Source organism: Loxodonta africana, chromosome 19, assembly GCF_030014295.1.
Source record: "Loxodonta africana isolate mLoxAfr1 chromosome 19, mLoxAfr1.hap2, whole genome shotgun sequence".
Classification (NCBI taxonomy): Eukaryota; Metazoa; Chordata; class Mammalia; order Proboscidea; family Elephantidae; genus Loxodonta; species Loxodonta africana.
In genome coordinates this window covers 19,637,943-19,659,244 of record NC_087360.1, presented here as the reverse complement: position 1 = coordinate 19,659,244, position 21,302 = coordinate 19,637,943, and the positions used below count along the sequence as shown (strand labels likewise).

Below are 21,302 nucleotides of genomic sequence, written 5' to 3'. Positions count from 1 at the left end.
GAGATCACTGTGATCTACACAGTTTTCAACAACTGATTTTCACAAGTAGATCACCAGGCCCTTCTTCCTAGTCTGTCTTAGTCTGGAAACTCTGCTAAAACCTGTTCAGCATCGTAGCAACACACAAGCCTCCATTGAGAGACGGGTGGTGGCCTCACGTGAGGTGCGCGGGCTGGAAATCAAACCTGGGTCTCCCCCATGGAAGGAGAGAATTCTACCACTGAACCGCCGCGGACCCCTCAGTAATACTATATTGTCTTAATTATTGTTGCTTTAAAATAAGTTGTCATATCTGTTAAGGTGAGTCCTCCTGTCATTGTTGTTTTTCAAAACTGTTTTAGCTATTCATGGGGGCTTTTACTACTCTATATGAATTTTAGGCTCAGCTTTTTAAGTTTCACACACACACACAAAAACTCTGCTGATATTTTAATTGGAATTGTACTGCACTTATTAACATGGGCAGAACTGACCTCTTCACAATATTAAATCTCCTCATTCAAAAGGAAACCCTGGTGGCATAGTGGTTAAGAGCTACGACTGCTAACCAAAAGGTTGGCAGTTCGAATCCATCAGGCGCTCCTTGGAAACCCTATGGGGCCATTCTGCTCTGTCTGATAGGGTCACTATGAGTGGGAATCAACTCAACAGCAATGGTTTTTTTTTTTTTTTTTTTTGGTGGGGGAGGTTATCATTCATAAGCATTATATGGCTCTCTATTTGTTTAGGCTGAGAATCTTTTTAAAAAGTTTTAAAATTCCCCTATAAAGCTCTTGTATGTTTTTTGTTTTTATTTCTTCCTATGAAACACTGTGGTTGACACTGACATTGTAAATGGTATCAAGAGAAGTGGTGGTAATGGGTATTTCTGTCCTGTACCTGTCCTTACAAAGAATACGTCTAACATTACACCTTAAAAAAAAAAAAAAAACGCTGCCGTCAAGTCGATTTCGACTCATGGCCATCCCATGTGTGTCAGAGTAGAAGTAGGTGATATTAATTTTAGGTCGATATTTTTATCCGGGTAAATGAATTTCCTTCTATTCCTCCTTTATTAGAAGTTCTAATTATGAATAGATGTCATTTTATCAAATACTTTTCTGCATCTATGGAAAATTTAAGTTTCTTCTTAACCTACTTATATTTTAAATTGCAATAATAGACTTCCTAATACCACATCATATACGCAGTTGCAGGGTGGACCCTACTTGGTCATTTTTTTTTTTAATTCATTACTGAATTTCATTTCTAATATCTTATTTAGAATTTTTGTGTCCATGTTCATAAATGAGATAATTTCCCCCTCTCCTATTGTCCTCGTCTGGGATTAAAATTCAGGTAATTATAACCTGATAAAATGAGTTAAGAAACATTCCTTTTTTTTCACATTCTACACAATATATATGAGATGGGAATTATCTGTTTCTAGGAAGTTTGATAAAAACTGTTCTATAGCCATCTGGGACCATTTTTGTTGGAGAGATTTTTTAAACTATTAATTTCTTTAATGCTTATAATCTATTCAGGTTTTCTATTTCTTCTTGGGTCAGTTTTGATAAGATATATTTTTCTAAGAAATATTTAATCTCATTTTAAGTTTTTTAATTTATGGGTATAAGTCTGGGGTCTTAAAAGCCTGTGAGCGGCCATCTAGGATACTCCACTGGTCTCACCCCTTCGGGAGCAAGGAAGAATGAAGAAAACTAAAGACACAAGGGCAAGATTAGTGCAAAGGACTAATGGACCACATCTACCATGGCCTCCACTAGACTGAGTCCAGTACAACGCGATGGTGCCCGGCTACCACCACTGACTGCTCTGACAGGTATCACAATAGAGGGGCCCGGACAGAGCTAGAGGAAAATGTAGAACAAAATTCTAACTCAAAAAGGAAGACCAGACTTGCTGGCCTGACAGAGACTGGAGAAACCCTGAGAGTATGGACCCTGGACACCCTTTCAGCACAATAACGAGGCCACTCCTGAGGTTAACCCTTCAGCCAAAGATTTAACAGGCCCATGGAACAAAACAAAACTAAAGGGCTGCAGCAGCCCTGGGGCAGGGACTAGAAAGTAGGAGGGAACAGGAAAGCCGGTAGTAGGGGAACCCAGGGTTGAGAAGGGAGAGTGTTGACATGTCATGGGATTGTTAACCAGTGTCATACAACAATGTGTGTACTAACTGTTTGATGAGAAACTAGTTCTGTAAACCTTCACCTAAAGTTCAATAAAAAAAAGAATTAAAAAAAAAAACTTATGGGCATAAAATTGTGCAGAGTAGTCTTCTGTTTCCTTATCTAAAAGAAAGGAGACAGGTTTGCTGGTTTAGTCATGCTTCTTACCCTATGACACTTGAGGTCAGAGACAAAAGGACACAACAATGACATTCTTAATAAAAGTTTCAATTGATTAAGCACCTACTGAATAAATGTGTTCCTCTTAACAACCTTGCAAGGTAAATACTATTATTATGCCCATTTTATAGAGGAGGAAACTGAGGCCCAGAGAATTGAAGACGCTTGCCCAGGGACACACAGGAAGCAAAGGACAGACCCAGGATTGAAACCCCAGCCTGAGTGACTCTAAATAGTAGGTTTTCCTACTGGTCTGCGTCTCCTGTGCCTGAAGCAACACGACACTTTGCTGCCTATAGCAGAAGGCCCATGACCCTAGTCTGTTTCATGAACGTCATCCACAAGCCAGTGTAGGGGGTGCAGACAGACATCCATGACACCAATAGCAGTGTATTCCGTCTCCTTTAAGGCCGTACTACGTAAAAAAAGAAAGGCAGAGAAAAAATACTTGAAGGAAATGCGTTAAAATGTAATTGCAACTACTGCCCTGAGATACTCTTCAAACCTTGAACTGAAACTAACCTCTGAGGTCACCGTGCAGCTAAATACCAGTTTGGCTCACAAAATAAAAAATACCACCTGTAAGTACTGTGCTTCTTTTAAAAAATCACCTACATGAGGCCAAATGGTCAACAATTACTTTAAAACAAAGATAAGAATATAACGGGAGATTAATGGAAACGGAACAACCAGGAGGGAAATGATGAAAACGTTCATACATTCTGAAGACTGTAACCAATGTCACTGAACAATCTGTGTAGAAATTATTGAACGAGAACCTAAACTGCTGTGTAAACCTTCATCAGAAACACGATAAAATATTATTTAAAAAAAAAAAGTTACTGCAGTCATCATTGGTGAGTAAGTTATATATGGGCGGTACTTCATTTTCATATTTCTACTCTTCTGTATTTTTCCATTGTATATTTAAATAATAAAAAAAAAAACATAGAAAATCATTACTTTTTAAAAAAAATAGACTAAAACTTCCTCAAAGGCAGTGACCCCATCCTTCTCATGCTGTATCTACCCCTAAAATGGGACCTGGAAAGTAGCAGGTACTTAATAAATAAGCATTAACAAGACTAGACGGAAATACACCAAAATGCTAAGCAATCTGTCTTCAGGACATGGAATTGTAACTCACTTTCTCCTTCTTGGAAAGTTTCTACATTATATTACTTTTATCATTAGGATAAAATCTGATTTATTTTAGGAAAAAACGCTACAAAGTCATTCCCAATGTTAATTTCTTTTTCTTCACCAAGACCCTGTTCTTTGGATGGGGGTCTTTGGAAGAGTGACTGAGGACAGGAGGGGATGGTACTGATGGGGTCTGCTGAGGGGACCTGGAGGCGGTGTTGCATCTAACCACAGGACTTGCCTGCCTGAACACTTCCGGAAAGTCGTACACATAAGTGGTTCCTAGGGACTGGGCCTGGAACCGTTTGGCCTGCAGCAGATCCTTGGTGACGTAGGGTGTGTTGATCAGCATCCCGTGCTGGGGCCCTTGTTTGTGGCCGAAAGAATGAAACATGATCTAGATCACCAAGGAAGACAGGGTGAGAAAGGTCAGTCACCAGTATCCAAGAGCCATGCCCCTCCCCCATTTATATCTACCCAGTCCTCAATGAAAATGCAATGGGGGAAGCTAAGCACACTACGTCATGTAACAGAGAGAGCTCTTAGGGTAGCTGATATTCTCCTCTCTGCCACAGGGTAATCACAGCAAGGAGGCATAGTGGGGGATACAAAAACCTGTCTCCAAAAATATAACAGTCGTAGTATTACACACAGAAAAACAAAAAAGAGTGCATGTAAAAACTGGTGAAATCTGAATAAGGTTTGCATTTAACTTAAAAGGAGTATACCGATGTCAACGTCCTGGTTTTGATAACGTACTATGGTTTCGTAAGATGTTATCTTTGGGGGAAGCTGGATGAAGGGTACGTGGGAACTTTCGGTACTCTTTTTTTTTTTTTTTAACTCTATTTCTGCAACTTCTTGGGAGTCTTAAGTTAGTTCAAAATAAAAAATAAAAATATATATATATATATACAGAGCCCTGGTGGTGCAATGGTTAAGAGCCTGGCTGCTAGCCAAAAGGTCAGCTGTTTGAATCCACCAGCTGCTCCCTGGAGACCCTATGGGGCAGTTCTACTTTGCCCCATAGGGTCGCTATGAGTCGGAATCGACTCGACGGCAACGGATTTGGGTTTGGTGTATATAAACATATATAAAATGACAGTCAATAGGATATTTGATTCACTTTACAAAAGTCTGTTCTAAAACATGGTTGGGAAAATATCTATTTCCCTAAGTGAACCAATCTGGGGACCACATTATAAGCAGCCCTGGCATTCCATGATTTTCCCAAATAAACCAAACCCATTGCTGTTGAATCAATTCCAACGCATAGTGACCCTATAGGACAGAGTAGAACTGCCCCACAGGATTTTCAAGGCTATAATCTTCAGGAAGCAGGCTGTTACATCTTTCTCTTGTGGAGTGGCCAGTGGGTTCAAACCACCAACCTTTCAGTTAGCAGCCAGATACTTTAACCATTATGCCACCAGGGCCTCTCTTCTTATCTCAGATATGGCCTTAGAATTGATTAAACCTTGGAGGATTCATTCTCCTTCCTTGAACAACTGGGATCCAGAAGCTAACACGTTTATCCTAAAATTTAGGAGCTACTAGAACCCAGCATGGCAAAGCCAGACAGCCACTGAGTGGTGTTTGAATCTGTATCTCAATCATCCAAGTGGTCTGCCTCTGCTCTGATCAAGACATTCATGGCCTGGCCCAGCCTTACGTGTCCACATCTGGGGTCATTCACTTCTCGGTAGAGGCTGATGTCCAGGTAATAGCCTGACTCGTTGGTGATGAATAGGCGGATGGGAAAGGCCGCGCTGGTGGTGGTCTGGCGGATGTTGATTTTGACCTCAGCCTGGAGCACACGGAGTTTCCACAAGCGGCTGCCATAGCGCATGACCATGGAGCGCACTGACTCCTCAATCTGCCGCAAAACCATAGGAGTCCCAGTTTCAGAGCCCATTCCACGCACACTTACAATAGTTCTAGCGCTAACTATCCAACAACGATCAGCTACTAACAACAGAAGGCAATATGCTAAGTATTTAAAATCCGTCATCTCATTTCATCCTTATAATTACTCAGAGAGGCTAGCACGCGGATCTCCCACTGACGGATGAGGAACCTGAGGCTGGTAAGAGATAGAGCTAGTATTCCTAAATCACTCCAGCTTTACCTCCACCAGGCATCCCAAGCCTATGCATTGTTTTTCTTCTGGAATTATGCCGACCGGTGGAGTTGGGGCATCAGCATGAACCCTCTGCACCCCTCAGGTGCCATATTGATGGACCAGGACTTCTTTCACCACAGAATCACTGCCATTAAAGAACTCTGCCTGCCCGCGAAGAACCAACCTATGGCAAACAGCTCGGCCCCAAACCTCAGGTTCTCATCCCCTATGCTACCCACATGCAAAATCCCAGCAGAGCCTGGAACCAGGAAAAGAACAAGATTTCATTTCGCAAGACATTTTGGGTATCCATGTTGTCCTCAAAGTGAAGCATGCCCGTGGAAGGGTGACCATCAAAACAAGTAAGGTGCTAAGGGTTGTGGCTAAAATATGGCTCTAGAACGGAATGACAGGAGGCTCATTCTCCTCCCTCAGTGACTGAGATTCAAACACATATGTGTTCATTCTAGAGTTCAAGTCTCGAGGGCCAGGAGACAATGCCCCACCCTGCATGGCACGAAGAGCCATCAGTCCCAGCAAGGCTTAGCCCAGAGCCCAGTGAGACCCCCCAGAGGCAAAACCTTGTAGGGGTCCATGATGACAGTGGGCACGAAGTTGAGGAAGATATGGTTGCAGTCAGTGCGCACACTGGTGTTGTTGAACGCCACCTCCAGCTCGTCCATGGCTTCCAGGAGCAGCCGCTCACCCTCATTCTGCAGGTACTCGAAGGATGCTTCCTGCCCAGGAAGGAGGGGCAGCCACTGAGGCAGGGGTCTCAGAGAGGTAGACCAAAAAAAAACCCAAACCCGTTGCCGTCAGTCAATTCCGACTTATAGCAACCGTGCAGGACAGAGTAGAACTGCCCCACAGTGTTTCCAAGGAGCGCCTGATGGATCCAAACTGCCGACCTTTTGGTTAGCAGCCATAGCTCTTAACCACTATGCCACCAGGGTTTCCAGAGAGGCAGGCAGGGACGTTCCCCTCCTCCAAAAAGTGTACTAGGCGAGACCTGCAGAGCCAGGCTCGCAGAGGTGAAGGTAAGCAAAAGCTGACTAGCTGTCTGAGAGAGCAAAAGACTGAGACTAGCTTAACATCCTGCAATAAGGAATTGTTGGGAAAAAAAAACCTGCATGCTTTAGGGCCGTGAAACTATTCTGTGTTGATACTGTAACTGTGGACGCAAGACATTATGCCTTTGTCAAAACTCATAGGACTGGACAAACATTGTACATGAAATATCTAGAATAGGGAAATGTGTACAGACCAGAGTCTACTATTAGTCAGTTACCAGCGGTGGGAGGGAGGGGGAAAGAGGGAGCCACTACTTGGGGGACAGTGAACGTCTGTTAAGGGTGATGGAAAATTTTGGAAACAGTGGTGATGGCTGAACAATATGATGAAATAACTGTACTTATAAAAAATGTTGAAAAGGCAGAATTGTGACTATATATACACTCATCACAATAAACAAACAAAATTGGACTGTACAACACCAAGTGTGAGCCCTAATGTAAACTATGGACTCTGGTTAACAATGTATCGATATTCATTTATCGACTGTAACAACTTATCATAGGAACGCAAGATGTTAATACCAGGAGAAACAATTTGGGGGGTTAAGAAGAGAGGAATTATATGGGAGCTCTCGGTACTTTTTGCACCACCTTTCTATAAATCTAAAACTGCCCTTAAAAATAAAGTGTATTAAAAGATTAAATAAAATTAGAATGTCAGTCACTTAGACACACCAGCCATACTTCAAGTGTTCAATAACCACACATGCACCAGAAGAACTAGATGGTGCCCCGCTACTACTACCAACCATTCTGATCAGGGCCACAATAGACGGACCCTGATACAATGGGAGAAAAACACGGAACAGAACTTAAATTCTTAAAATTCCAGAGTTTCTGGCCCTGTTGAGTCTAGAGGACCCCCTGAGACTATCGCCCTGAGATACTCTTTAAGCCTTGAACCAAAACTTATCTCGAGGTCCCCTTGTAGCAAAATAACAGATTTGCACACAAAATAAAGGATACTACCTGTGAGTATGGTGCTCCACTAAAAAAACCATCTCTATGAGACCAAAAGGTCAATGATTACTCTAAAGCAAAGATGAGAAAGTAAGGGAGGCAGGGGAACTAGAGCACTGGAAACGGAACAACCAGAACGCAGACAAGCTGTGAAAAATGTAACTAACGTCACTGAACAATTTGCGTAGAAACTGTCAAATGGGAACCTAATTTGCTGGGTAAACATTCGCTGAAGACACAGTAAAACATTACTAAAAAAAAAAAAAATAACCATATGTGGCTCGCTGCTCTCATACTGGGTGGTGTACACATGGAACACTTCTGCCCTCACAGAAGTTCCACTGGGCAGCGCTGCTTCAAGAGCCGCTGAGAGGCCTGTACGTGTGCTGTAGAAATCAAATGCAAGACGCTAACACAGGAGAGCCAGTATGCAGGGGAGAGAGCACGTGGAGGCACTGTGCTTTGAGTACAAGTTTTCTGTAAATCTAAAATGGCTCTAAAAAAAGTCTATGATAAAAAAATAAAAATTATTTAAAAAAAGTTCCACACCCACAGTACATCCCCGAAAGGAAATATCACACAGCTACCCAGAAGGATGCTGTGGGTCACTATCCATCCATATGAAAAGAGGTTTAAAGGATTGTCTAGTAGAAATCAGCAGTCTGCAAATGATTTGGCCCCTGGGCTCCCGTCTGTAACGTTGCACCCACAAATGTGAATGTGGGGTTATGTCTACAGAGGATCACCCACAGAGCTGACCTCTGGATGGCAGGATTCTGGGTTCTTTTACTTGATTTTTGAAAATCATGTTCAGTTTGAAATTTGCAACTGCATATTTGAATGAGATTTTCATCATATCATCACAGCTTACTTTTATAAATGCAAGAAGCAGTGAAAAATCATCGAAGCTGCTTGAAATTTCGTAATATAAATATGGGTCACTTTCACGAATGCAAGAAATGATGAAACATGGTCACTCAGTCAGCCTTTAACGAGTCAGCACCTTTCCATCCTCTCCATCCTCCTCACACAGAGAAATCCATGTAACACGAGCAACTGATCCATGTGCCACCAGCCGGGACACAATCTTTGGCCACTTCCTCTCCATCTCCCCCAAGACTGGATATCAGAGGCAACCCTGTGGGTGCAGTGTGGCCGCCTGTCCCCAGCGGCCAGCCCAGGGCCCTGCACAGACCAGGCACTTGGTGAATGAAGGGCCAGGGCATGAGGACGGGCTCAGATGGAGAAATGGTCCGCGACACTTACCTTTGTAATCAGGTCCGAGTGCCTGATGATGGCCCGGATGAAGAACCTGTGGTCCGTCACTTCTGCACCTTCTTTCACCTTGGCTGAGCCCAGGTAAAGGTGCATCTTGTGGTTGGCAGAGGGCACAGCAGTCAGGTCGAAGTTTCGCATCCGGCTGAGCTCCAGCTGGAAGGCCAGTGCGGGCTCCAGGTGACGGTAAATGCGGTCTTCTGCAAACTGCAGGCCGCCAGAGAGGACACACACAGACAGATACACAGAGACCACACACAGACATACACGTAGACACACACACATAGATATATACACAGATACAGAGACACATACACATAGACACACAGACACACACAGATACACGTACAGATGCAGATACATACAGACACACAGACACACACACACAAAGGCACAAACACACACACAGAGATACACAGAGAGAGACACACACAGAGACACAGACATGTACACACCAGACACAGACACACATGCACACAAGACAGACACACAGAAACAGAGATACAAAAACACAAAGATATAGACACAGACACAAAGACATACAGACGCAGACACACACAAAATCTGCCATTAGGGCTGCGCACCTGCTTGTCCACGCCCTGTACCGTAGACCCCCCAGTGTTCATGAATTTAGCATTAGTGGTATAACCTCATGGTGACCAACTCAAGGGCTCAAGGCATTTGGATTTCAGAAAGGCCCAGAGGAGCCTGTGTTCAGTGTAAGACTGGTGTGCTGCCACGCCGCTGAGCTCACGGTGAGCCTAGCTTATCCCCAGCATCTGCCAGCACACAGCCATCCTCTAGAAGTCACTAACACCTGATTTCTTTGTGAAAAATGGCCACCAAAAGGAAGTGAACAACAGTGCTGGAGACCAAAACGAAGAGAGAATGAAGGATCTAAAGAAGGGCTGGTTCTTAGCTAGCTTTGGATCAAATAAAACATAAAATACTGAATTTGGATGAGTTATGGGCCTGTGTTGGAAACTAGCCCATCTGCTCTGGAAGAGAGGTCTGCAAGCCTTTTCTTAAGGTAAATAAATGCTTAAAAGTATGGCTGTGTATCAATAAAACTTTATTTACAATACAGCCTGCAGGTTATAGTTTGCCAACCTCTGTTCTAGGAAAAAAAAACTAAGAAATACTGTCTTACTGAACACACCCACCCACAAGTACGAAAATTATCCAAGTGAGGGAGAATCCTGCAGGGAAAGCTGGAAGGGTAGGGGACTCAAGATGTGGGTTCTGCACAGAAAACACAGGGTTCTATTAGGAAATACAATCCCAGAGGAAGGCAGAGTCTACATAATTGTCATGTTCTAGAATCAGGGGATTCTCAAGGGCTGGGAGCCGTATTCTTCATGAATATCAAAGATGCCACGAAGAGAGAAAAACCTCATTGCTTTTGGTCATACCTTGTGTCTTGCTCTGAATGTGAAAAACTTGGGAAATTCTTTCTGCAAAAAGAAACCCACACGAAAGACAATTAAGTCAAGCAAGACTCATTGTAAAACCTGCATGCTTATTTTATGATTTTTTTATGATAACCCAGTCCACTTATAGAATGAATCATTTGGAAAGCCTTCTCTCATCTAGTGATTGATCCCTTCCACCGTAATCTGCAGGATAAAAGTCACGTAAATGGTACTGGGTCTTGAAGAAGGGAAAAGACTCAGACAGGTGAACTGAGAATTGCACTGACCTTTTGGGCAATCAGGAATGTGATTCTTCGGAGTCCACAACCCACAAGGCTATTTCTCTGCATTAAAAACCAAAGATACAATGGAATATTATACAGTAATAAATAAGGGATAAAGTTCTGGATGAACCCTGAAAAAATTATTCTAAGTAAAAGAAACCAGCCACAAAGGACAATATGTTGTCTAATTCCATTTAGATAAAATGTCCAGAGTAGGCAAACCTATACACACAGAAAGTAGTTGAGTGGTTGCCTAGGGCTGAGGGAAGGAGCCCTGGTGGTACAATGGATAAGTGCTCAGCTGCTGACGACGAAGAAGGCTGGCAATTCAAACCCACCCAGCAGCCATAAAGATACAGCCTAGGACACCCTAGGGGGCAGTTCTACTCTGTCATATGGGGTCACTATGAGTCAAAATCGACTCAACAGCGCCTAACAACAATAACAACAACAGGGCTCGGGGCAGGGTAATACTGGGGAGAAAACGGGGAGTGGCTGCCGATGGGTATAGGGTTCCTTTTTTAGGGTGATGAGAATGTTCTAAAATGAATTGAGGTGATGGTTACACAAGTCTATGAATATGCTTTTAAAACCACTGAACTGTATTACTGTTTAATGTGGGTGAACTGCATGCCATGTGAACTATACATCAAAAGAGCTGTTATACAAAAAGATAAGTTAAAGATGAATGAACAAAATGTGGCACATACATACAATGGAGTATCACTCAGCCATAAAGAGAAATGGAGTCCTGATACATGCCACAACACGGATGAACCCTAGGAACACGACGCTGAGTGAAATAAGTTAGTCACCAAAGGACAAATAGTCTAAGTTTCCACTTAACGCAAAATTCTCTAGAGTAAGCAAAGATATAGAAAGTGGTACTGGGGCAGAAGGGAGAGGGAAAGAGGTCACTGCTTAGGGAGCACTGAACTTCTGTTAGGGGTGATGGAAACATTTGGAAAAGGATAGTGGCGATGGTCACACGACATGAGGAAGGTGATTAATGTCACTGAACTGTGTGTGTAAAATATGTTGAAATGACAACTTTTTGTTATAAATAACAATTAAATTATTAAACAATCATTGTATTTTACTAACAGAATTTAGTATAGTAACCACAATTAAAAAAAAAAAAAAACACAACTTCAGCAAAAAAAGCCCCGCAAGGAAGAATACAAACTGTACGGTCCCATTTATATAACATTCATAGACAGACAAAATAAATCCATAGTCAGAAGTCAGGATAGTGGTCAGTTATCTCTGGGGAGGCAGTGACTGGGAGGAGGCATGACGGTCCCCGGGGGGCTGGGGATGGTCCGTTTCTTCGTCTGAATGCTGGTTGCGCTTGTGTGTTCACTTTGAGAACGTTCATCAAGCTCTATATATATGACTTGTGCATTACTCCGAATGTTAGACATGGATAAAAAAAAATGAACACCCCCAAAAAGGACAAAACCGGTTTTAGTTGCTCCCCAAATGAAATATTACATACACCTTTACAGAGAAAGAAGAAAAAACTCAGAAGACAAGAAAATAAGGCCACTGTCTTATTCGTTGACTTGGTAAGGGAAATTATTAGGGGAAATAAATATTCTTAGCCCATTTCAGAAAAGGTGAATCACGCGCACAGAAGAAGGCTTTAGCAGAAGGTAGGCCGGGAAGCAGCAGAACAAGCTGCAAAATGAAGAGGATTCCAGCGTGGGAATCCAGCTGGTTATTGACAGCCTGATTATTGGTTCTCGGCTGGGGGGAGGTACTTGTGTGTTGTGTTAAGAGTGCGTGTATGTCTGCGTGAATGTGTATCCATATGTGTGTACATGTGAGTGTGTGTCAATGTGTATATGCGTGTGAATGTGTACATATGTGTAAACGCGAGTGTGTGAACATATATACGTGTGTGGATGTGTGTACATAGTGTAAATGTGTGTGCACATATGTATACGTGTGAACGTATGTATGTCTGTAAATGTGTGTGTGTGAATGTGTGTACATGTATGTGTGCATATTGGCATGTGACTGTGTGTACATATGTGTGTAAACATGTGTGAATGTGATCTCATTCTGTTTCTATGACCCCGCTCGCCCAGCTGCTCTGCATTTGTGTGCGGTTGAGGTCCTTGGACGTATTAACAGCCGTCCCACCACTGGGTGAGAACATACGCTGAAAAAGTACCCACAGTTACTTGCATACACAGTTGTCAGTGTAACTGGCCATTAACACTGTGGGCTTCTGGGTTATTCCAATGAAATGATCTCTCTTTCCCACCATCATTGCAACACCCTGGCAAAGAGATATACTGTCCCCACGGTACACGTGAAGAAACCGAGGCCCTGCCACGGTCAGCCACTGCTGACAAGTTCACCGGCAATGAGGGAAGCAGACCCAGGGCAGGAAGCCAGGCCTGTCTCTCTGAAGCACACAGCAGCACAGCCTCCCCACGCCACTCAGGAGCACAGGCATCTCGCCAAGACCACATCTTCCAGCTCCTCCAGGGACCGCCCACCGCCCCCCACAAACCACAGGTGTACCCAAGCACCTTGGACTGCACAAACGTCTGGAAGGTCATCACCAACTCCTCGTCCTCCAGGTGGTCTGCTGACTGGAGGGCCACGTTCAGGATGTGGATCGGCTCTTCCCTGATGCTCTGAGAAGGGAAAACATGGCTGGGCAGTGGCCAGCCCGTGGCCCCACCGTCCCCTCCCAAGTCTCTCCGCCTTCCTGAGGCCCCCCACCCCTCCCACAGCCCTGCTGCCTCCTCCTACGGCCTTGCTCACTGGGCTCAGATGCATACCTTGCCATCATCCTCCGAGTAAAGGGAGGCTTGGGCCTTGCTGAAGAGGGGGATGTCCTTGGGGACGTTGGCAAAGCAGGAGATCACTTCATCAAAGTTCCTGGGGGCAAGTGGCAGAGGGCAAGGGTTGGGGGCAGCTGTTCCATGCTAGGCAGACAGGTGAGGCAGGCCTGCCTTCTTTACCAATCAACACTCTCTGATCTCATCCAACCTGTGCAGTCCTCACTGGTTCCTTGATGAGGCCAAAGGGACCTCTGATGAGTTCTTCTCCCAAATGGAAGAATGGATCTATGTGGACTGCGATCATGAATAAATGGAAGGATGCCCAATACTGTGGAGCATCGGCTGGGTTCAACTCTCACCTCCCCTTTTCTGTGACTGTGAGAGTCCAGAAACATCACCACACCTCGAGTCGGGGCTCATAAGGCTGTGGTGAAGCTCCAACAAGATAACCCAAGCGCGATGCACAACACACAGTGACAGGTTGAAAAGACATTAATGGTAATAGCACTGGTCACTAGCACTTACCGAGCACGTTACTGACATATTAATTATCTTTAACACATACTATTTCTTGTATATTATCTAATTATCATGGCAACTCTATGAAGTAGGTCTTACTCTTATCCCCATTTTAGACATGAGGAAACTGAGGTAGGGAGAGGTTAAATAATCTGCTCAGGGTCTCGTGATGAGGAGGAAGCAGAGCCATGATTTAAATACAGATGGGCTGGGGCGAAAGCCTACACCCTAGGCTACAATGCTGTTATTATTCTGTTATCACAAACTAAATCAAGTGACATGTGGGGCCTCCTCCACCCCATATGTCAAGGCAAGGGTGGGGTCAGGGGAAACTCACTCAGCCTCTCTGTCATGCCAGGTACCTGATGAAATCCTCGAATCTCTGGAAGGCGACCATGGCTCCCATCCGCTGGCAGAGTGGGGAGAAGCCACTGTCCATGAAGAGCTCCTTGCTGTGCCTCATCAGGTCGGGGTTGGTGACACTGACAGGCACGGACATTCTGCAGGGTGACAAGAAAGGGGATGCAGCAGCTGTGCACAGACCCAGCCTGAGGTCCTGGCCCTGAAGCTTCGGCAAGCCGGGCCAGCATTAAAGCCCCCCCAAATGAGGGCTTAAAGTGGGGGCTGAGATAGGCGACAGGGACTGAGGAGTCGTCAAGTGTTTAGGACCTGGCACACAGTAAGAGCTCAATAAGTGAATGAATGACACATGCATGCATACAAGACCAGTCCCAACACAGTCCCAACGTAAACCCAAAGTGGAGAATTTAGACACACACAATAAACACGCCCAATGCCAATTTCTCCCAGGGAAGGCCTGCCCCAGGCAGCTGGCAGGGCAGGCTGGCTTGGTCCGGAGACAAACCAGGTCTCTGCTTACCCTGCTCCCTCCCACCTCCAGCAAACCTGCTCTCCTGACGGTGCCAGATACCAAATCTGGCCCAAAGGCCAGCAACCTGTTAAGCGTTTAGAGGGCTACTGGTCACCAGGAGCAAATCCAAATGTATCTTCCGGAGGTGATGGAATCAGGTCACAAAATCAATCCAAACCCATCACCTACAGTGACTCTATAGGACAAGGTAGACCTGCCACATAAGGTTTCCAAGGAGCGGCTGGTGGATTCGAACGGCCAGCCTTTTGGTTAGCAGCTGAGCTCTTAACCACTGAGACATCAGGCCTCAGGTGAAGGAGGCACTGTTTATCAGACAGTGCACAGCAGGCCAGAGGCCGTTAGAAAGGTCTGCTTACAAGGCTGGCCCTTGGCTGGTATCTGTGAACTTGGATTCAAGAGGGTCCATACCATCATGTCCAGAACTGGCAAGGGTGTCTCACTGTGTCTAAACTGTTTGTATAAACAGTGTAGTATATGCTGAATACCTGCTTTCCTTCTAAGAGTCTGGAATTTCAGTATTTGCTAGGCAGAGGGTGCCTACAGGACCAGCCCCCAATAAAAACCCAGGGTACCAAGTCTCTAACAAGCTGGTAGAAAACACTTCACACATGTCACATCTTATAGCTAGAGGCATTAAGATGGAGTTCCTGGGTGATGCTCATGGTTAACGCACTTAGCTGCGACCCAAAAGGCTGAGGTTTGAGTCCACCCAGAAGTGCCTTGGAAGAAAGGCCTGGCAATCTACTTCCAAAAAATCAGCCATTGCAAACCCTACTGTGACACACATGAGGTTGCCATGAGTCGTAGTCAACTTGACAGCAACTGGTTTGAGTGGCTCCACTGGGAGAAGACTCTGGAAGCTTGCACCTGGTTTCCCCCAGACTTCTCCCCATGCACCTTTTTCACTTGCCGATTTCACCTTGAATCTTTTTACTGTAATAAGTCATAGTAGTAAGTATGTCTACATGCTGAGTCCTCGTAGTCCCCTTAGTGAATCATCGAACCTAGGAGGTGGTCTTGGGGACCCTCAACAGGTGGGGTGAGGCTCACACGTGTGCGTTCCTGTTATGTACCCCTGAAATCATTAACCACACCCCCTGCGGAGCTGACCAGGCTCCTGACAGCCAAATCCAGAGGCCACACACTTGCAGAACAGTGTGAATTCTGCCCACAGATGGTTTTGTTTGGTTCATGCAGCATTTTAAAATATAACTTAATATAACTTTAATATTTGATACTTTTTAATTAACTGGTAACCAGGTGCCCTCGAATTCACTCCAACTCACGGCGAACCCATGAGTATAGCTGTGCTCCATAGGGTTCTAAATGGATGATTTTTTGAGACTAGATCTCCAGGCCTTTCTTCTGAGGCACCTCTGGGTGAACTCGAACCTCCAACCTTTGGGTTAGCAGCCAAGCACATTAACTGTCTGCATCACCCCAGGCAGCTCCCCAACCTCTGGCTATGCCTACAGCCCCAAAGGGTACTGGAGTGTGTCACCCACATAAGCTACATCTTGCCATGAAGCCCTACTGACCCTTGTCAGACCCTCTCTCTGCTCCCCAACACCCAGTTCACAACACACCCACTCCACAAATGCAGGTGTTACGGGCTAAGCCAGAGGCCCTACAGAGCTAATGGGGGCAGCCAAAAAGGAGGGGTCTCTTCTGGGGCACAGGCCCAGAGGCAGCTCCTGACACCTTGAGTCAACAGCAAAACTGAGGCCCTAGGGGATAATTTGGAAAAGATAACGAGAATGGTAACCCAATATGAAGACTGTAAGAATGTCACTGAATTGTATGTGCAGAAATCGTTGAATTGGCTGATGTTTTTTATGTATATTCTCACCAAAATAAAAAAATACATGCTTTTGAAAAGTGAAGACCAGCTAGGGAATCTCTGAGTCAAAAATACAAGGCCCTGTGCCCATACTGGGGTCGCCTCGAACAAGCTGGATACACAGCAGTTTCTTCCTAAGAAATCAGGCCTGGCCCACAGCCCTCACCAAACTGCCTTCCCTCCTAACAGGTTACCTGCTGAGAAAACAAAACCAAAACAGAAGAGACTTCCTCCTGAGGGGCAGATAATCTCAGAAGCTCTTAGTTCACACCCTCCACGGTCCCAAAATGGTTCCTGGCTGCACACAGTCCTCCTTTCTCCCAAGTGGGTAAAATGTCACAATGCTTTTTCTTGGAAAGAAGAAGGGTAAAAATAAATGGCAAACACAAAAGGAGGAGCGTCACAGGGAAGCAGTTTTTCACCCACTAAGAGAGCAGCACCTTTCTCCTTAAAGACCAAAGGAAAAGAGAAACATTTCTTTGAAAATTCCAAGAGACCAGAAAAATCCCTGCTTCAGAAAGCATGAAACCCATTGCCTCTGTAGGTACGAGATCTGATCAGTGGAGCCCCCAAATCAAGATGAGACCGCTGCAGCCACAAGCAAGGCCTTTGAGAGCCAGAACCACAGAGGCAGAAGAGTGAAAGAGAACCCTCCAGGCCGTGGAGACAAAATCGCTTTAGAAGAAGGTATTGATTGCACTCCACCTGACCAGAATGGCACTTTGGGCCCTGAATTAAGACAAGTTAGAAAAAGAGATGGTGAACCTGGACACACTGTTCATGGCAGCGCTGTTCACAATAGCCACAAGGTGGAAACAACCTAAATGTTCACCGGCAGATGAAGGCATAAACAAAATGTGGTCCAGCCACATAATGGAATACTAAAGCCATTGCCGATCCTGACTCATAGCAACCCTATGGGACAGAGGAGAACTGCCCCAGAGGGTTTCCCAGGTTGCAATTTTTACAGAAGCGGACTGTTACATCTTTCTCCTGCAGTGCGGCTGGTGGGTTTGAACCGCTAACTTTTGGTTAGCAGCCAAGTGCTTAACCACTGTGCCACCAGGGCTCCCAACAGAATATATACTCAGTCATAAAAAGGAATGAAGTACTGATATGTGCTATGACACGGACAGACCTTAAAAAGATTATGCTGAGTGAAATAAGCCAGACACAAAATAACAAATATTGTATGATCCCACTTACATGAAGAATCTAGAATAGGCGTGTACATAGAGACCAAAGGAGATTAACGGTTACCAAGAACTGGGGGCAATGGCTTGTTACTGCTTAGGGGGGACAGAGTTTCTGGTGGGGGTGATGAAAACGTTTTGGAAATAGATAGGGGTGATGGTTGCACAGCATGGTGACTGTAATTATTGTGAACGAACTGTACCGTACACTTAAAAATGGCTAAAACGGCAAATTTTATGTTACATATTATTTTACGGGTCTGGGTTATTATTTTACCACAACAACAACAACAAAAAAAAGAGAGACTGTGAGTGAGCTACTCAGGCACATTAGGACGTCCCCAACTGAGAACCACTGAGGGCTTCACCAAGCTGCCTGGACAAGTACAGGTGGCCCCCCCAAGCCTGTAGCATCCCCCAAGGGCTGCTCAATGCTGCGAAAGAACTTGAAAGAGAAGAGCCACCTGGGCTCGAATTCCAACTCTGTGTTAATGAGCAGCGTGGGTTAAGTCGAGTGACAGCCCAGGGTGCCTGAGCTGTAAACCGGGGACAAGAACACATTTTTGGCAGACAGATGGTGAGAGCTGGATGAAATCAAGTGTTTCTGGAAGCACTGTGGCAGAGCACCTGACCAATGGCTTGCCACTAGGCAGTAATAACCATGATAATAACCATGGTGATCATCAACATCCATCAAGCACTTTCCGTAACAGGCACTGGCCCAAACGCTGCACACGCCTTATTTCATTGACTCTTCACAATGGTCTGTGCAGCGCTGTCCAGTAGAACTTTCTGCAATGAGTAAAATGTTCCTATCTGTACCATCCAACATGGTAGCCATAAGTCACATGGAGCCACCACGCACTTGAAATGCAGCTGGTATGGCTGAAGGTCTGAAGTTTTAATTTGGATATGTTGTCATTTATTTGAATAGCCACGCATGTGGGTAGTGGCTACCATATTGGACAGCATGGGTCTACTAGGCAGGCACTGGATTACCTCCATTTTATAAATGAGCGAACAGGGATCTGGGGAGATGCTGCAGTGGGGAAGTGGTGGCCCTGACGACCCTCCATCATCGTTCCCAGGTATACTTGCTGGGTCCCAGGGGAGTCAAGACTACAGAGGTAAGGGAGGAGAGAACCCGCAGGCGTCCCCAGGTGTGCCCACTCCCTACCTGTTGGGGTGGGAGGAGGGCAGCATGAACTGGAACTCCACCACACAGGTGCCATCTGGGAGCTGCCGGTGCTGCAGGCTGTTCAGCTCATAGGCAATGTAGCCCCTCCGCACATATACCTGAAGCAGAAGTACAGCGGACATTCTCAGACGGCACGAAAGACGTCCCCAAAACTGAGAAAACTCAGGCTGGAGGAACACCAGCAGTCATCTCTAAATGATCTCAAAACAGTAGTGAAGGGCAAATCTGTTCACATTTCAGAATGTTACCGATTAAACAAAATCTCCTTCTTCAGCTCCAGAGCAGCGGTTGATAACACTTTTTCTGTAAAACCAGATAGCAAATAGCTTAGGCTCTGCAGGCCGTATGGACTCTGTCGCAACTACTCAGCTCTGCTACTGTAACTTGAAAGCACCATAAATAAAACAGTTGCCATCAATTTAACTCCAACTCATAGCGAACTCACGTGTGTTATAGTAAAACTGTGCTCTACTGGAGAAGCCAGCACAGCTTGTCCAAGGCAAGGTCATGGAAGCTCCATAGATACATCCAAACTCCCTGAAGGACAGAATTACAGAGCTGAGGGCTGGGGACCATGGTCTTGGGGGACATCTAGTTCAACTGGCATAACATAGCCTATAAAGAAAATGTTCCACATTCTACTTTGCTGAGTAGCGTCTGGGTTTCCAGTATTTTTATTTTTTGTATTATTATACTTTAGATGAAGGTTTACAGAACAAACTAGCTTCTCATTAAATAATTAGTATACATATTGTTTTGTGACATTGATTACCAACCCCACCACACGTCAACACTCTCCCTTCTCGACCGTGGGTTCCCTATCACTGGCTTTCCTGACCCCTCCTGCCTTCTAGTCCTTGACCCTGGGCTGGTGTGCTGATGACTAGTGTCTGGGGTCCTAAAAGCTTGTGAGTAGCCATCTAAGATACTCCGCGGGTCTGAGCAAGGGAGAATGAAGAAAACCAAAGACAGAAGGGAAAGGTTAGTCCACAGCTGCCACCGGGCTGAGTCCAGCACAACTACCACCACGGTGGCTACCACCACTGACTGCTCTGACAGGGATCACAATAGAGGGTCCCAGACAGAGCCAGAGAAAAATGTAGAACAAAATTCTAACTCACAAAAAAAGACTTACTGGCCTGACAGAGACTGGAGAAACCCTGAGAGTATGGTCTACAGACACCCTTTTAGCTCAGTAACGAAGGCACTCTTGAGGTTCACCCTTCAGCCAAAGATTAGACAGGCCCATAAAACAAAATGAGACTAAAGCGGCACACCTACCCAAGGGCAAGGACTAGCAGGCAGGAGGGGTCAGGAAAGCTGGTAATAGGGAGCCCAAGGTCAAGAAGGGGGAATATTGGCATGGCATGGGGTTGGCAACCAATGTCACAAAACAATGTGTGTACTAACTGTTTAATGGGAAGCTAGTCTGCTCTGTGAACATTCATCTAAAGTATATATAAAAAAAAAGAAGTATAAAAATACCATATGCTTTAAAAACTAACATAGGTTTCCCCATGAAAATAACTGCTTTCATAAGTGTCTCACTGCCTAACCACATTTTAATAATAGAAGTTCTCTGGTAACGTAGTAAAGCATTGTTTTTCTATAAAAAAAAATTAAAAAAAAAAATTTTTTTTTAACCCTGGGTAAAAGCAGGCACAACTTGTAAGGAGCTGAAGAAAAAAAATAAAAAAACAAAAAAACTGTGCTCCATAGGGTTTTCAACGGCTGTGATCTTTTGGAAGTACATTGTCAGGTCCTTCTTACAAGGCACCTCGGGGCAGACTCAAACCTCCAACCTTTCAGTTAATGGCTGAGCACTTAACCATTTGTGCCACCCAACTCACAAGCCCAAATTGTCCCCATGAAGGCTCAGTGGACCTTCCAGCGTCACGATGGGTGACCCACAGGGTCTAAAAGAAGGCATAAGAGGAAGTGAGGGCCACAGGTGACCGAGGCTCCAAGCTCAGAGGGTGAACAAACGAGGGAAACCACCCTCAACTACTGCAACCCAGAGGAAAGAGAGTCAAGTTGAAAACAAGAAGTCATCTCATATTTTCTTGAAAAGATTCTGAAAAGGTAGATCAAAAACGTTGACTTCCTAAAATGAACAAAGACGGGGGCCATCGGGACTACCTCCAAAACACCTCTCAATCCTGAACTCAGGAAGAAAGGAGAGAGCCTGGGGCAGGAGCAAGGTGACCTCACTCTAATTGAGGGTTGCGGCCGGTCAC

The 21,302-nt window shown here is 45.0% G+C and overlaps 1 protein-coding gene across 1 annotated transcript in view; it reads right to left on the bottom strand.

Moving 5' to 3' along the window:
- Positions 1-21,302, bottom strand: part of ACACB (acetyl-CoA carboxylase beta) — a 128,062-nt gene that overhangs the window by 23,211 nt on the left and 83,549 nt on the right. The window contains 10 exon segments of the mRNA XM_023559423.2: positions 3,738-3,893; positions 5,169-5,372; positions 6,200-6,355; positions 8,918-9,133; positions 10,339-10,380; positions 10,626-10,682; positions 13,166-13,273; positions 13,421-13,520; positions 14,305-14,442; positions 19,045-19,163. Coding sequence (XP_023415191.1) covers positions 3,738-3,893; positions 5,169-5,372; positions 6,200-6,355; positions 8,918-9,133; positions 10,339-10,380; positions 10,626-10,682; positions 13,166-13,273; positions 13,421-13,520; positions 14,305-14,442; positions 19,045-19,163 — 1,296 coding nt within the window.